This window comes from Varanus komodoensis, unplaced genomic scaffold (assembly GCF_004798865.1).
Source record: "Varanus komodoensis strain SLA01 unplaced genomic scaffold, ASM479886v1 scaffold1, whole genome shotgun sequence".
Lineage (NCBI taxonomy): Eukaryota > Metazoa > Chordata > Lepidosauria > Squamata > Varanidae > Varanus > Varanus komodoensis.
In genome coordinates, this window is record NW_025335268.1 from 57,103,549 (window position 1) to 57,120,140 (window position 16,592).

Sequence of the window (16,592 nt, forward strand, 5' to 3'; positions counted from 1 at the left end):
GCATATGGGAGGCAGGCGGCGGCAGCGGCTTGCTCGCTCGGAGACCATCTCCAAGCGAGTAAGCCACCGCCTCCCTGCCCACGCAGCAAGCACGTGTGCGGGCGGTGAATGGCAGTGCGGGCCAGATGGATGGCCATGGCGGGCCAGATCTGTACCGTGGGCTGTAGTTTGAGGACCCATGTCTTAGAGCTTTTCAAAAAATTAAAATCAGGGGTTTTTTTTAGTGATCTTTCATTCAGAACAATTGACCAGGTCCACTGTGGCTTAGCTTCAGTATGGCTACAGTTTCAATGAATGCTGGACTATTCACTGGTCCATCCAATTTTCTTCCTTATTGCAATTATTATGATTTGAAACATCAATTTAGATTAATGTGATTCTCTTTGGGCATATTTCTAGAGGTTTCACTGTGATGGTAAATTAAGTGAGCTCCTTCTCTTTACCTCCAAATAATTGAAGGCCCTTGAAGCTATAGAAACCTGTGTGTGTGTGAAATATGCAATTTGGGCTCTTTTGAAAAGTCAGTTGGAGGTTTTAGATTTAGTGGGGACTAAAAGGGTAACGCTGTTGTCTGGGTGGGACCATCACTGCTTTAGTGCTGCGCCTGACTTTGTGTCTACTCTGCCTCCTTCCTTGTTCAGTATGTATATTTATAAATTTACAGATATCTTGCTCTCTTCTGAAAAAGCAATTATACTTAGATCTGTCATGGAACTAATTTCTGCTGAGGAAGGGGAAGAATGTAAAAATATGGAGATTCAGTTTGTTGCACAGCTTTCTCTCCTATGAAGGTAAATTGAAAAAAAAAAATACTTCTAAGGAGAGATGCCGTAATTCTTTCTTTTCTGTGGCATATGGGTTGCTGCAAATATGTTTCTGAATTAACTGGTCACATCTGTGTATGTGTCTTTGGTTTTGGCCTGTGAATGTGTTGTCAGTTCTCATTCTCATCTCAGCCTTCTGATCTGTTAGATTTCCAGTCTTCCAGTCTGCCTGACTGTAGCAAAGCTTTGAATGATTTTGAAAGACTTCAGGCTTCTCTCTCGACGGGATGCTGTAATTCAGCTATTGCTTAGAAATGGGATAGCAGTGATAGATGTTGCAAGGGGGTATTTTAGCTTCTGTTTTGAAGGTCATGCAAGTTCATTCATTGACCAGTAATGGAAAATGGAGAGTCCAAATGGGCAATTTTGATGATGGAAAAAGTTTAGTCTGCCTTCTGGTTGTGAATAAAGAAGTTTCTAAATCGTTCTTTTCATCATCGCTCCACACTTTGAAAGGGGGACAAATCCTCCCTCATTGAACAAAAAGCTTCATACAGAATTTTCGTCTCTCAGCAAGACTGTGTTTATTTAAGCTGCAAAAATATGACTCATGCTGTCCGTCCATGGCTGTCGATCTGGTGTCATTGCCTTTCCACTTTTGTCTCTGAACTTTGCCATTTGCTCCTCATTACATCCTTGCTCCATGTGTTGCCCTTGCATCCTTCCATCTGTTCTTGGGAAGACTTTGCTGCCGTGTTCACTGACACGTTCCATGCTGGCATGTCATTTCTCAACAGCAGACTGAAGTATATGGCTACATAAACTCTGTTGTATATTAATTCAGCACCTTGCCCAGTAAACTTTTGTTTCTTCTGGTGCTGTAAAGGCTTCAATGAAAAAAGGCATTTCTGTCACAGGTTCTGAACTTTCCCTGAAAGTTTTTTTTAGTGTATTCTTTTCTAAAAATTGCATTTTTATATGTTTCATTGTTTGCATGGCATTTCAGTCTCCACCCATAGAACAGTGGTTATTAGGCAATTGGCAATTAGTCCAATTTAAAGTATTATAAGTAAATGAAAAGTAGCCTTAGCTCATCTCAAAATGGCACCATTGTTGAATGTTTGGGAACCATTGTTTGGCTCCCAACCTCCTACAACTATTTATTTATACATTTCTTTTTTATTTCTTATAAGAGGGGTGGTGACCACTTCCATTCCTTCCTCTTCCTGGTAGTGGCACTCTCATTACCAGCATAGAGGGGGACCCCCCGCTATGACAAGCAATGGGGGCGGCAGAAACTGCACCACTCTGTGGAGGGCACAGATGTAGGCCCAAATGGGTCCCAAACAAGTTGAACAGCTGGCAAACAGGTGTTCCATCCTTTGGCATCCATCCTTTGGCTGCTGCCCTTAGTGGTGTCCACCGGAAAAGGATCCAGTCTCCAAGGCTCTGCCCAGAATGAGGTCCTGATGTGGTACGGCTCCCTGCTCCTAGCCAGCTCCTCTTCATTTCTCCCTTCCCCACACCTCCTTGAAAGCAACGACACTTCTCCTACCAATGGTGGCACCAGCCAAGGGCAAGGTGGAACTCATGGGGAGCAGGGCACAGCTCACACCCATGCTGGAGCCCAGCATGGGGGTTGCAGTGGCGGAAGCAGGCAGGCGATTATCATAACAGCAGAAACCCTGCTCAGGCTTTACAGCTGAGCAAGGCATTCCAGCTTGTATGGGGGCACAGTGTTAAGTGTGCCAGCTAGCCATCCAAGCCTCAAAATCCCCAACATGGCAGCTCTGACTTCACCGTTCCTACCTGGCCCATATTGAGTTGGAACATCCAAAGGGGGATTCTGAGTATTTTCGACTGAACTCATGTAGAAATCTCTCCTACTCAACAGGTGCATGTGCCCCAATTCATGTTGGAATTCCCTAAATGCCTGAACTAGACTTATTTTCTTCTTGTCATGAGCATCTTGAATGAAAACAACTCATAGAATGGTAGAGCTGGAAGGGACCAGAAGGCCATTGGGTCCAACCCTTTGCTACTGCAGGACTAAGTTACACCATTCCACTCAGATGGCTGTCCAGATGCTTTTTGAATGTCTCTAGTGAGTGAGAGCCCATAACTTCCTCAGGTAATAGGTTCCATTGTCATACTGCTTTGACAGTGAGGAAATTCTTCCTGGTGTTAAGTTAAAAGAAACCAGATTTAGACTAAAGTCTGCTATTCTGCTTCCTTCATTCTGGAAGGAATGGGAAGAGATCTTGTTCTTCCTTTTTGTGACAGCCTTTCAGGTACTTGTAGAGTGCTATCATATCTCCCTGCAGTCTTCTCTTCTTGAGGCTGAACATGCCCAGTTCTCTCAATCTTTTCACAAAGGGCTTTGCCTCCTTGAAGCATCCTTGTTGCCCTCCTCTGTACCCTTTCTCACTTTTCTGCATCTTTTTAAAATGTAGGTGCCCAGAACTGGAGACAGTGCTCCAGATGAGATATGATTAGTGCTGAGTATGGGGGAACTAGTACTTCACATGTTTTGGATGAGATGCTTCTGATAATGCAGCCCAAAATAGCATTTGCTCTTTTTGCAGCTGGATCACATTGTTGCCTCATATTTAGCCTGTGATCTACAACAACCCCAAGATCCTTCTCTCTGCAGTATTGCTGAGCCAACTATTTCCCATTTTGTAGTGATTCATTTGGTTTCTTGTTCCTAAATGGAAGATATGGCATTTATCCCAACTGAATTTCATTCTGTTGGCCTCTGCCTGGTGCTCTAACCTATCACGATCACTCTGTATCTTATCTCTGTCTTCCACTGTGTTTGTGATTCCATCCAGCTTTGTGTCATTTTCAGATTTAATTATCTCCCCAAAGAGATAGTAACAAGAAAGGAAACAAATGGGGAGGGGGGACTAAAGAAACCGAAGAGGAAAGAAGGGGGAAATAAGCTACAACCTCCCCAGCAAAACTCTGCCACCAAACTCCTTTTTGCTGTTCCTGGGAGCTTGGCTGCTTGTATCCCAGAGCCCCTAGACCAGCTGAGGCAGCTTCCTCTGATCTGCTCAGCTAGGAGCCAGGAACCAGAATGAATGAACTAAGGGCGAGGAGGAAGCTACCCGAAGATGGTCTGTCTGTCCACCCAATGGTGTGGCCTTGCTGCCTCATCTCCCCCTCTGCTGCAGCCAGGGGCAGGGGCTTCATCAGGATGATTTTTCTCACTTGGGGAACATCCTATTTTCTGTGTTTCACAGGGGAAAATGGACTTTATACAATTCTAGCATGAAGATCGCACCAAAGGTACGCGTAGGATTGCTGGGGATGGCGGTGGTGCAATTCTCTTCGTTAATGCAAGGACACTTTCTCAGGTCCTTTCCTGTCCTACTTTATGTGTGAAATGTTGTTTGCTAAGCTGACAGGATTTCCAAGGTCCTGAGCTGACAAACTTCAGAAAGATAACAGAAAGCATGAATTGAAACTAGCTTTCCCTGGAGAGGAAAATGAGAGCGTTATGTTGCTGTGGGTGACAAAGCACCGGTTCTTTCAGGACACCAAAGGATAGTCTTGACTGGAGGTGCAATCAGGTACAGAATATCTGATTCTCTAGTTAGATTCACAAAAACAGAGGCTAGAATTCAGGAGCTTCTGCCTGACAATAGGTGCATTGTAGCTGCTCATATGCTCTTGTTTTCCCACTTGCTTCACTCTTTCAGAGCAAGAAGGCCTCAGATGAATCATGTCATAGAACCAGCTGATGAGGCAACTGCATTGCTGCAGGCTGAACACAGCGGACAGGAAAATCTGCTTGCACTTGTCAAGGACCAGCAGAAAAATAATAAAAGAAAATACAAACACATTTGTACAATGCAGAAGCATTGAAAAAGCAAAAACAAAAAGGGCTGCTAATGAAGTGATTGCTTGAAAAAGCAGCCGTGATCTGGGGGCAGGGGGGCAGGTAGCTCCCCCTTGTCTGTAAGATCCTCTCACTGTTCCGTCTTGAACTGATACATGTCAGTTTCCTCCCCTGCTTTTGGCTTTTCTTCTGACCCCAAACTCTGAAGATGGGAGCTGAATGAAATGGAGTGGTTGGGGTGGGTGTACTCACTGCCTTATTGCTCCTAATACTAGAACCCAGAGCCATCCCATGAAACTGATTAGTGGGAGATTCAGGTCAGATTAAAGGAAGTATTTCTGCACACCATGCATAGTGAAAATATGGAATTCACTGCCACAGGAAGTAGTGATGGTCACTAATTTGGATGGATTTAAAAGAGGATTGGACGAATTCATGGAGGAGCCTGTCAATGATGACTACTCTTGCTGTCTATGCTCTGCCTCTGCCATCAGGAGCAGTATGGCAGGGTTCACCACTTGCTGAGGATCTTGGGCAGGTGGAGGTCTTGCCCCCATCCTGCTTGAGGAATACGGTGGGCAGCTGGTTTGCCACTGTGTGAATGGAGTGGTAGACTCAATGGTTTGATCCAGCGTGGCTTTTCTTATGTTCTTATTGAGTGCAATGTCCTCATTAGCAGAGTAGTTTATTTTATAGATTTTTTGCACCTTTATAGAGTTTTATGCACATTTCACTTTAAAACACTTTTTGGAAAGATTTATATAAATTCACTAAAATGCATTAAGCACTATGCATAAGCAAAATTGCTTACTAAAGAGCTGGGCATGTTCCAGTTATGTTACAACTCCATAAACTACATACAGTTTAAGGAGTAAACAGGACCTAGGAAAGGGGGTGGTACAATGTAGAAAATGTTATCCTATTTTGAAAGGAATTATGGATCAAAAGAGTTGACAAGAACATGAAAGATTTTACAGACAAACCTTGGCTTTCATGGGTTTAACTTTTGCGAATTTGATTATTTCTGAGTTTGCCATCAGTAATCAACTGGGTGTTTTTTTTTTTTTTCCTGGAGTTTTGCGGCCTACTGTGGAAAATTGTCATCCCTATAATGATCAAGGAAGCAAAAGGGGAGAGCGGGAAGGCTTCCAAAGCATGCCTTCTTGTTCCACCCATTCAAATCTCTATGGCATTTCCTCAGTGCAAAGAGGCGCTAGTGAAAGGGGATGGTTGGGAATAAGAACATGAGAATGTAATGCATGAAGAAGAGGAGCTCTGCTGCAGTCTGAGAGAGAGAGGGAGAATCCAGTGCATGTATGCTCAACTATTGGTCATACTAAGAGTTACGGTTTGGGGGAGCTAGAGGTATATGCTGTTTTTCCACTTTTGTGGGGGTCCTGCACCCCCATCCTTGCAAATGTGGAAAATCATAATTGGGAACTTTAGGAAAAATATAATAACTGCTTGTTCTGCACAGTGGAAACACATAAGCAATCCTAATTAGAAATCAGATAATTATGAGAGACAAATACAGGAACTTCAGAACCAAGAATATTCTGCCTCTCCTTGGGAGGACAGTGGTGCTGGCCCTGATTGACTTATCTGCTCCATGTTTCTGCAAGCCCAGAAATGTTATTGGTTGAGATATTGTATGACTTTAAAGACAGTGCTCTTCAGGCAGTGCTCCTACTTAAAAATTCTGTGTGCAAATATCAGGAATTCTGTAAACATACACTTCCTTCCTTGGCAATGCTTTGCACCTGGAATGTGTTATGTGCTAATTCATAATCAACTATATACAAAGCTCCCATTATACAATATCCCTAGACAAGGGCAAATCTGTCACATGTGCTTAGAGTGCCTATGCGTTAAAGTTGACCGCTGTACCACTGCTTGAGACATGGTCTGTCTGTCACTGCCGCTTTCCTGGATGCATGTCCAAGCAGTTTTTCTTTTGCAGGCAAGAAACACCGTTTCTGACTGACACCTCCCATTTATTTATTCATTCATTTATGCATATATTTATAGGCCGCCTAAAACTGCCGAGGCCTTTCTAGGCAGCTTCTGTTCCAGATGTGCTGCTGTGTCCTTTCGCTTGTACCATTCTTCATCACTGGCAAGAATAAATACAGAGCAAACTTTGGCTTTGTCATCTTTATTCTTACCTCAGTAAGCAAATGACAAAAATCTCTTGAGAAAGAGATTTCTCACCCCTCCCCTGCCCCTGAGACCGCCCATCCATCATCACGCACAGGGAAAATCTTACCATGCAGAATGCGCAAGATAAGAATATGGCAAATGATTTCTGGGTCCTTTGTATTCTTGTGTTGTCTGGTTGTGAATTGTTATGTATAGAAATCCTGTCCGTTTATGGACTTTGCAAGAAAATGAACCATAAAAGTACATCTTTGTGTTACAAAAAAATGTAAAGTGTGACATTGTGCATGAGTAATGATGAATTTAGCTGTGCTGAATTACAGAGCTTTGGAATGTGGTTGAATGTGGCATACAGTATTTCAGGTATATATATACAGAATGTAATAACATTTAGATTAGAAAGCTTAGAATGATGTTATTAGAGGACATAAGTCTTAATCTGTTTACAGTGGCTAGATCATTAACAGGATCATTAGATTAATGTGACATCTTATGTCATTCAATCAAGAAAAAGCTCACTTCTGCATGAATATATTTACATTGGGTAGGCTGCTAATAATCAACAGTGGAGAATCATACAAAGCTTCAGATAAGCTGGACATAATATCTGATTTGTACTGATAATGATACCTTGTATACAATTCATTTTATGCGGGAAATATAGAGGCACTTCAGTTATACAAATGTAACTGATTTGTAAGGCATTGATTTTTTTTCCTGTGTCAGTATTCCTGAACGATCTTTGACATTATAAGATTTTTTCTTTTTTCAATTAAGTTTTACATTAACTTTTGGTTTAAGATCAGATCAATCAAATGCAAGAGCAAGTCTTGTTGGTGAAAGGATTTTAAAAAATAATAATTTTTTCTCTTTTTGTATTTGTACAAACCAATTTATCTTTCTCCTGCCTCTCCCAATGCAAGGATGCTTTCTGAACAGTGTGATTATAATTCTTATTTTTAATATTTAATAAAGAAGTAAATAGCCATAAACCTTAGTACAAATGTCAGCATTATGTGGCTGCTTTATTTCTGTTTTCAGAAAATTAAGAAATTTTATGCATCATTTCTTCAGGAATATCATTCTGTTGAGTGCAGCTCTAGTCTTGCTTATATTAATTTCATTTATTTTCCTTTTCGGTGTTCCAGGCTATGCGTTGGCACATAGACCTACAGCCCTGGGCAAGTCCTACACCTTCCTTGAGTACTGAAGCCTTCCGGCTCCTAAAGTATATCAGCACTGCCCAGGTTGGTTTCCTTTTTGTCACTCATTTAGGAAATCACAGTAGATGCCATGGGCCCCACATTTTAGTTCTCAAGAAAATTATGTTTCATGTGCATCCGGAAAGTGGGATGTTTATTTATTTAATTTCATTTTTCTACTGTGCAATGGCTGATGGTAAGGTATACCAATAAGTTTGTGCCTTTATGATTTAATAGATGCTATTTCTGATTAAACATTATGATCAAAACAAAAGCTTTCTAAACAGCTGTACTTCCTTTGAGAGTTAGCCACAAAATCCCCAACTATCACAAAGACTGAGGAGCTCTGTCAGGGATGGTATTGTGTGTGCCTTATGCAGACGCTTGCATTGCATGTTTTATTTTGGCTCTCCTCCATGGGGCTCCAGGTGATATAGCTTCACAACAGCCCTGTGCAGTAGGTTAGGCTAAGAAAACAGTGCCAAGGGAAGGTCACCAGTGAGTCTGCGTCTTCTCAGTACAAATCCACCCGTCAGTCCATTACACCACATAGATGCTCAAGGAGGGATTGTTATGCCTGAATAGAGATCCTCCAGGTCAGCTACACTACCGATCTATGCAGGTAAGAAACATTTGTACTTTGCCTAGCAAACCTTGGTGCTGTGGAGATAGTGATAGTGATGTGGGAAGCATTCCTGGACCAAAACAAAGTTTCAGAAAATACTTTTTCCTCGCGCATTTCTTCAGTTCTGAGTCATCACACGAGACCACCTAATTCTTGCACCTCAAGTATTGTGGGGAAACTTGATTTTTTTGTGGTAGTTCACTGATCTCTGCGGTTTAAATTTACCAGTTGCCTTCATGAAACGCTCAGTGGGGGACAGTGCAGGGGCAGCCTCAGATATTTTGTTGTGGAGACCAAGAGGGCCTGTTCTCCAACTCGACATACTAAAGCCCTTGGATGACACATGGATCTCATTTGAATGCTGGGGAGCAGGTAGCTTCCTGCACACTACCTGCAGGCAGCAGGTAAGATGAGGGATTGCAGGGCAGGCTGCGTCACAGCCATTTTCCTGAACACCTTGCCGCTGCCTTCAGCACCACCCACCTGAGGAAGCGGACTCATTCTGCCCTATGGAGGTGCCAGCCCTAGAGCTGTGCATATGGGGCAGTGCAGCCATGTTGCTCTCCATTTGACTTTGCTTCAGAGCCTGGTCACAGTTGTGTCCCAGGTGCGCTGCGTGACTATAGCAAAAGCTTACACCGAAGCATATGGTTCAGTGAAGAGCAGCCCCCATCCCAGCAGGTATTCCAAATGTTCTACGTTAGTCTCTGATCCCTGCAGGAAAGAGCACATCAGATGTGACATTATAGGAACACTGAACAATAATAGTGAAGGATACCTACACTTCAGCAAGGTGAGTATTTTAGGCCTGCGTCCAGATTGTGATTTCCATCAACTGAAGTGCTGCTGCAAATCACTGCTGTGACCAGAATCACAATGTATGAAGCTTGGCAAATGTGCCTTTCTAATGGTTCAAAAATATACAACCCAAGGCTTCCTTGAATTCTTAGCTTACCTGTGCATTGTCTTTGCATTACCATTTGTCAGTGCAATCCTATGTATATTTTCTCAGAAGTAAGTCTTATTAAAATCAATGGGACTGAGTCCCATATAACTGTGTAAAGGGCTGCAACATTAGTCACCCACAGTGGCTTGTGAAGCCACAGACTGGAAAGAACTGCACATTAATATCTACATCTAATGATAGTCTAAAGCCATTTTCCTCATCACCTCCACTTCCTCCTCCTCCTCCTCCTCCTCCACCACCACCACCTCCAGGCATAGTAATAAATGCCTATATGTGGATGTTTGCATAGATGAATTTTGTTCCCTTAAGAAAGCATTTCCCTACAAAGTGCTTCCAAACACAAATACAAGGACTTTGTCCTAGGCATGTGCTAATCATCCTGGGCACTGGAGATTTAAAAATGTTTCTATAATGAAAACTTACCAAGTGGTATAAATGATATGGTGAGAAGTACCTTTAGGTTGCAACAAAAATATATAATCTATGCTGGATTGTGCCCTGATCTTTCTCTATGATGCCATTTTAATGTTCTGAGCAGCAACATCCTCGCAGCAGCTAGGACCTGGTATACTTGAAGTGGTAATGATGGTAGCATCTTACATCACTCCCCAGCATCGTTGCTTGCTGTGCTTACCCCAAGGGGTGCGTTTATTCTTCGTGGTGCTGCTGTTCAGGTACAAAGTACCTTGTATTTTCTTTATTCTTCCTGCTTCTTAAGGCAGTGTAGGAAAAGCTCCCTGTTGGAAGGAGTGTGTGCTCCATCGTGTATCAGTGGTGGTACAAAGTCGTCATCCTGGGGAATAAGCGCCATCAATATTGGCTTTCTGAAGCATATGTGCCCAGGTTGAAAAGGTATAACCATCCCTGTATAAACTGAAACTTGTCTTCTAATGCTGAGGCTTTCCTCTGTGTGAGGGGAAGAGAACACAATGCAAAAAATGGTGCTTAGTTCACAAGCAGCTCTCCCCACCCTCTGCCCACACTGCACTTGAACATCAAATAACTGCATTTGAAGGAACAGCAGTGAACTTACATCTTTGATGTCTGATGGTGTGCAAATAGTTCACAGCTTTCAGTTCAAGAGCCTTGGAATCCAGAAGCCTTACTGCACAGAATATCTGCTCCTCTTTTCAGGAATGTAATAAAGTATGGCAGATTCTGCTAGGCTTCACTAGCTGGGTCAAAACCTACAAGGGCATCAATTTGTAGAGGGTTTATAGTTGCTGACATAGCAATCAAGAGTTTAAGCTTTGGGAATGATTGCTCCCACTCCCCCAGGCAGGCATAAATTAAACTGAGGAGGAGTAAGGAGCCCTCATTTCCCTCCTGCCAGATGCTGTTGAATTCCTGAGTAACAATAATTGCCTGGAGTGAATGTTAAAGGAAGCATAATTCTGTTTAGTAGTTTGGGCATCCGGTCAATTCTGTCTTACGCAACTAGCAATTTTGAATGATTTTTTTCCCAGCTTTGATCCAAAGAATCATGCAACCGATTTTTCAAGCCCTAGGCTTTGCATTTTGATGCAGAGAGAAGAAGATCTACAGATTGTTCATCTTCGGTCTTCATTGTCTTCCATATTTTTTGTATCCATTCTGTTATGAAATGCAAGGGGGTTGACTACACAGGATCCTTTCCAATGCTGTGATTCTTGTTTTCAGTAGTTTTTGTAAATTGGTCTAGGTTGCCCTAAAGGAGTACCCCTTACCAGGTAATGTGTCTTAAGGGGAGCCAAAACAGCCTACGAAGATACAGGCAATGGGTGAACTCATCCTTGCATCCACCCCAACTAGACATAATGCTTTGTGAACCATTTCAGAGAGCAGCTGAACAGTATATAATTATTTTAAACAAACAAACAAACAAGGTGGTACTAGTCAGGACTCTGTATATAAAATAAGAGGTGAAGGAGAAGCTGGCAGCTCTGGGTGACCCTCTCTGTCAGGATTTTATGGTGCTGGTGATTGCCCTAGAAATCGATGGGGAAGTGGCATCTGTTGGTAAGCTTGAGCCTCTGTTTCTGCTCAACCTGTATATATGTGTAAAAAGACAATGCATCCCGCCTACCCGCCCCCCCCCACACGCCTTCAGTGACCTGGCTGCAATACATTTTACATTGCTTGTTTACAGTGGATAGTATAACCTTGACAATGACTATGAAGAACATTCTGAATCTCTATGGGTTGACCACCATCTTTATGAGTCAGAAATCCTGGCTGGAGGGATATAAATCCCTTGGGTTTTGTGACTAGTAAGCGTTCTAGATAATAATAATGATAAGTGTTCCACTTCTGTTATGAGAAATGTTAGGCAGAAGAGGGAAATGACTGAGGATAGACTAAACTGATCGCAGGGAAGCCAGCTCCCTAGTGCTTGTGCACTAGTAAAATGAAGAGTTAAATTCTGAGTTTTTCAACTGCTTGTAATGCTGAGGTATCAGCTAGTTAACAGAGTGGAGGAGAAGAGAATTTTTGCTCTTGCCAGAGGCTTCCAGGAGGCAGTATTGGCAGCTCTGTCAGCATCCTGCAGGTATGTGATTGCCTTCTGGCTAGCTGCCCTTGCCAACAGTGGCTGTCCGTGCAATGGAGAAGCCGCTAACCAGCCAGCCAGCGCACCTGTGTGGTGCTGACAACCACGTTTCCTCTGCCTCCAGCACTTTGCCTCACCAGGCTGCAGATTCCCCTTTGCCCTTGATCTCCCTGCAGGACCTGGCCGCAAACAGTTTCCCCAGCTTGCTGCTGCTAGCAGCGTTGTAGGAATCTGTTAATTCTGCTGCAGTTTGGTTTTCTGTGTATTCGAGGATTCCTATTATATATTCATAGAACAGAATATATTTAGATACTTATATATATCTATAATTTATTTTATATGGCTTATATTGATTTATATATATAAACAAGGGGAAATATGTACTCAATATAAGCAGCATTCATTAATTCATTTGAGCAGCCTCTGGCCTACACCTGAATACGTGAAGCATCAGAAGGCAGTCAACTTTCTGAAACTTCTGTTTTCTGAATAAGTCTCCTGACTGTTTTTAGAAGCTATCAGGAATAGTGTAACTGTTTTGAACATACCTGATAGAAAAGTGAATTAAAGAGTGGGGGATGGAATTAAATTAAAGGGTGGGGGATGGAATCAGCTATGTGCAGAAATTATTTGGATGACAGAATTTGTTTCTTTATGCTGTAGAATCTATAGTACTCTTGAGGCAGAGCTTGGATTGGCTGGACTATGACCAAACCAGAGAGATGATTAGTACCTTTGTTGTCTGAGTCACGCCATTGGGAACAGCAAGATCCCCTTCAGGATTCTTTTTCCCTTTTGTGGTGCTTATGGACAAGATTGCTTTTGTCTTATCTGTGATTAACCTGACAATGGTTAAGGTTACAGTTTGGCTCTTTCTTCTGCAAATAATCCTGTTGTGAGTTCTAGACAGGATGATTACATTGTCTTCTTAGTGGATTTAAAATGTGTTCAGCAAAGAGCTTAAACATAGGCTTAATTCTCCAGTGGATTTATTTAAGCATATCCACTGAAAATGCATATGAGTACTAAATGAGCTTCAATCTGAATCTCCCAGGGTGGAGTTGGGGGAGAAGAGAGAGAGGAATGTTACCTGTTTATTTGAATGCCGGCGGAATTGGATATATTTTGTTTATTAGTTGTATTACTTTTAAAATTTATATCTTGCCCTTCTGAGGCATGCTTGTAGGCTATCTCTACCGAACAGAGAAAAATAAAATAAATATGAATACAGCTGTGTCAAAGCTAACAACAGATAAAGAACACATAAAAAGAAGCAGAAAGCAAATTTCACCAGGTATTAAAATCCTTACTAAACTCTTGCTTTGCAAGAATGAAAAGCATTCTTCCTGGCACCCAAAAGATAATTAGGTAAATGCCAGGTGAATTTCCCTGGTGAGATTATTCCCTAGCTGAGGTGTTTCCAGTGAGAAAACTGTTCATGTGAGCAGGCAGCCAGTCCTTCAGGTGCCCCAGCTCGGTCACTAGCACTTTCTCCTTGGAAGTAGATTGTGGGGCAGAGCAGCTGCCTAAGCGCCAGTATGAAGCCACCCCGATATTAATACAAGCTGCATATCACAGTGATGTGAACTGCTGTGGTCAGGCTGACTCACCAGCCTCAACTCACCTTTGTGCCATGGAGGCTACTTGAGCCATGGAGGTAAATATCTCAAACCTATATACCAAATAATTGGGAGATACGATATTATTAATCTATACATATTCTCAAATATAGAATTGAATTCCAGTTGAAAGAAGAAAATAAATGGACTTTTGCAATCTAGCGAATTTGAAAAAAATTGTTCGGTGCATAATGCTGACTGGAGTTCAATTATTTGTCTTTTATGTTTGCACTGCTCTTCTGCTCTGACTTCTTTCCATCCAGCACATCCTCTCTTTTGGAAAACAGACATAACATAAAGCCAGAAACTGTCTCCCCCTGCATTACTATTTGTCAGCCACATAACAGCTGAACCATTTCCTCTGTTGCCTCATCCTTTCTCCTTGCTCAAACAAAATGCAAGATGGATTTGAAAGAGAAGAACACAGAGTAAAATAAAGACTTGTTATTTTCACAGATTTCATGCAGCCATACAAATTTGAAAGACCTACCAGGAAATCCTGACAGCCAAAAGAGGCCATGGTCAATTTGCTTGGATGACAGGTTTAATTTAGTTCATCAGCTCAAAAGCAAGCAGTGTCGCCTATATTCGTTGGGGTAAGTGTCTCCACCAAGGTGGGCAGAAAATGTGTATAAGAGCAGCAGTCCCAGATGGTCTGTTCTTAACACAATGTTTTAGCGATATTTTATGCTAGTAGCCTTGCTTATCTTCTTCCAGGATAGGTTTGTTTATTTGACTGTCATTCATGGGATGTTGCCTACACTTGGAAAACAAATTACTTGTAGATTTGTGTCAAACTCCTTGCATTCCTTTGCCACCATAATTTGAGCACTGTGTGTTACATAACAGCAAGCTTCTAGTTTTTTTGACTGCATGTCTTCAATTTTTGGGAAGTCCAAAATATTTTGAAAATCTTCCAGCTTATCCCACTTGCCTATGCTCAAATACAAGACCTAAATCATGAAGCGTACGTATGATTCCAACAGTCCCCCAAACTGTGGTCTTCCTTTTTGGGTACTGCTTTGTTGTGACTGAGGGAGTCCCTGCACTCTCATATAACTGGGTGTGCTTTTTTCACAGCTCTCATGTCACAAGGTGGGGGGATCACTGCCTAGGATGCTCATGAAGAGGACTGCAAGTGTGAAATGACCGTAGATAAATGCTCTGCCAGCTGACTGTGGAAAAATCTTGTTTAAATATCTGTTATAGAAACCTAATCTGGCAGTAAGCCACTGTAAAGCCCCTGAACTGGGTGAAGTGTTGGAAGAGAGAGTGCTGTGGCCATGTGGCATCCAGCAGGGATTTCTTTGGCATATGCAGCACGTGCTTGAAGAACACAAGGGCATTTACCATGCCTTTGGGTGTATCACACTGAAACTAGATGAAAGTGATCTTACCACAATTTTTTTCATGTGAGCAGAGGTGAGACTTAAGGCACAGTTGCCCTTTCCTCCCACTCAGAAGTCAGGACATTTCAGGGGGATGTATGTCAACTTTCTTGGTTACTCTAATGTGGTATTTCTGAAAACATATCCCCTCCCCCCACCTCCGCCAAAGCTGCTACAATGATCTACGGTTCAGTGTTGCCTGGTCCATTTGAATCACCCACCGAAGTGACTAGTAGTAGGATCAGGTTGGACAAAAGAAAGTACATGTTTGGACACTGTGTAATTACATAAGGAATCACTACTTGCAATTGCAATGATGGTCATGAGCCTGGAAGGCTTTACAAAAAGTCCCAACAAATTTTGGGGTACAGCTTCGTCCATGACTGTAAGCCGTAATAGCTACTTGGTGCCTCCATGCTCCAAGGCAGCAGAACAGGGAGCATCAGATTCTGGGGACAATCGTCAAGGGAGAGCTGGTGCACACTCCCTGCTTGAAAGCTACTCGGAAGAGAGGCAGTTAGCCATGGCTGGAAACAGAATACTGGACAAGGTTGACTCTGTGTATCCAACAAGGTGGCTGATACAGCTGTAAAGCACATAACTGGTGGCTTTTCCCTCTTTTAACTATCTCGGTTGGATAAACAGCTTCCTTTGGAAGCCTGATGTTACACAAGTCCTTCGGAAATAATAATGAAATCAACAAACACCTTTGGATTTCGTTTTGTGTTTTGTTACCTTGCTTCTGAGTAAGCTTCAAAAGGACAGTACTGACTCAATATCTTCCATGAACAATCCCCTTTGCTGAAAAATATAGAAGCACTGATTTGTTTTTTTTTTTTAAGAAAAGAAACTAATTTCACCTAAGGTTTAGATAAATGAAATCTGCATGTGGCCCATGCTTGTGTTTGTAATTCTTGTGGAATTACATAGCAATCTATTCTAATTCCTAGCAACTCCAATCCAATTACAATCTTTCAGTGGCATTGACACTTAATTTTGGTCGTTTGTATATGACTGCATAGAGAAGCAATCCTGCCTGAAGTAAGATCAAATTTCCTTGAAATATACTTCTTATCGAATGTATTTTTATTTATGTAAAAGGAAATGAAGACCAGCTGTGTTCTTCCCAGAGGATAAGTGAGGAAGAAACAAATATTTTAAAGTATAAAAAGAAAGCCTTGCAACAGATCTGTATTGCATAAAACATTGAATGTACATTTGTGAGGGTTAAAATGAAAAGCAGAAAACAGTTGAAGACAGCTGCCTCTTTTAAATGCTTTTTTGCTGTGCCACCCATAGGAATGCATGCTTCGCCTCCTGATTTACAGAAAGTATATTATCGGCCTGCTGACAGATGGGAAAATGTATCAATGCATTTGAATGATCAGTTTTTGAGCTGCTTTAGGATTAAAAACAAACACATATATTTATAAAAGAAGCAGTTGCGTCATCATTGGCAGAGAGAGAGGATTACAAAAAAAAGTTTCACTAGGCTT

General features: G+C 42.0%; 1 protein-coding gene across 1 annotated transcript in view; it reads left to right on the forward strand.

Moving 5' to 3' along the window:
* The window catches only part of METTL24 (methyltransferase like 24), an 82,434-nt gene that overhangs the window by 31,459 nt on the left and 34,383 nt on the right, over nucleotides 1-16,592 (forward strand). The window contains exons 2-3 of the mRNA XM_044449180.1: nucleotides 7,917-8,015; nucleotides 14,165-14,304. Of these exons, the coding sequence (XP_044305115.1) occupies nucleotides 7,917-8,015; nucleotides 14,165-14,304 (239 nt within the window). The remainder of the gene's footprint in view (nucleotides 1-7,916; nucleotides 8,016-14,164; nucleotides 14,305-16,592) is intronic.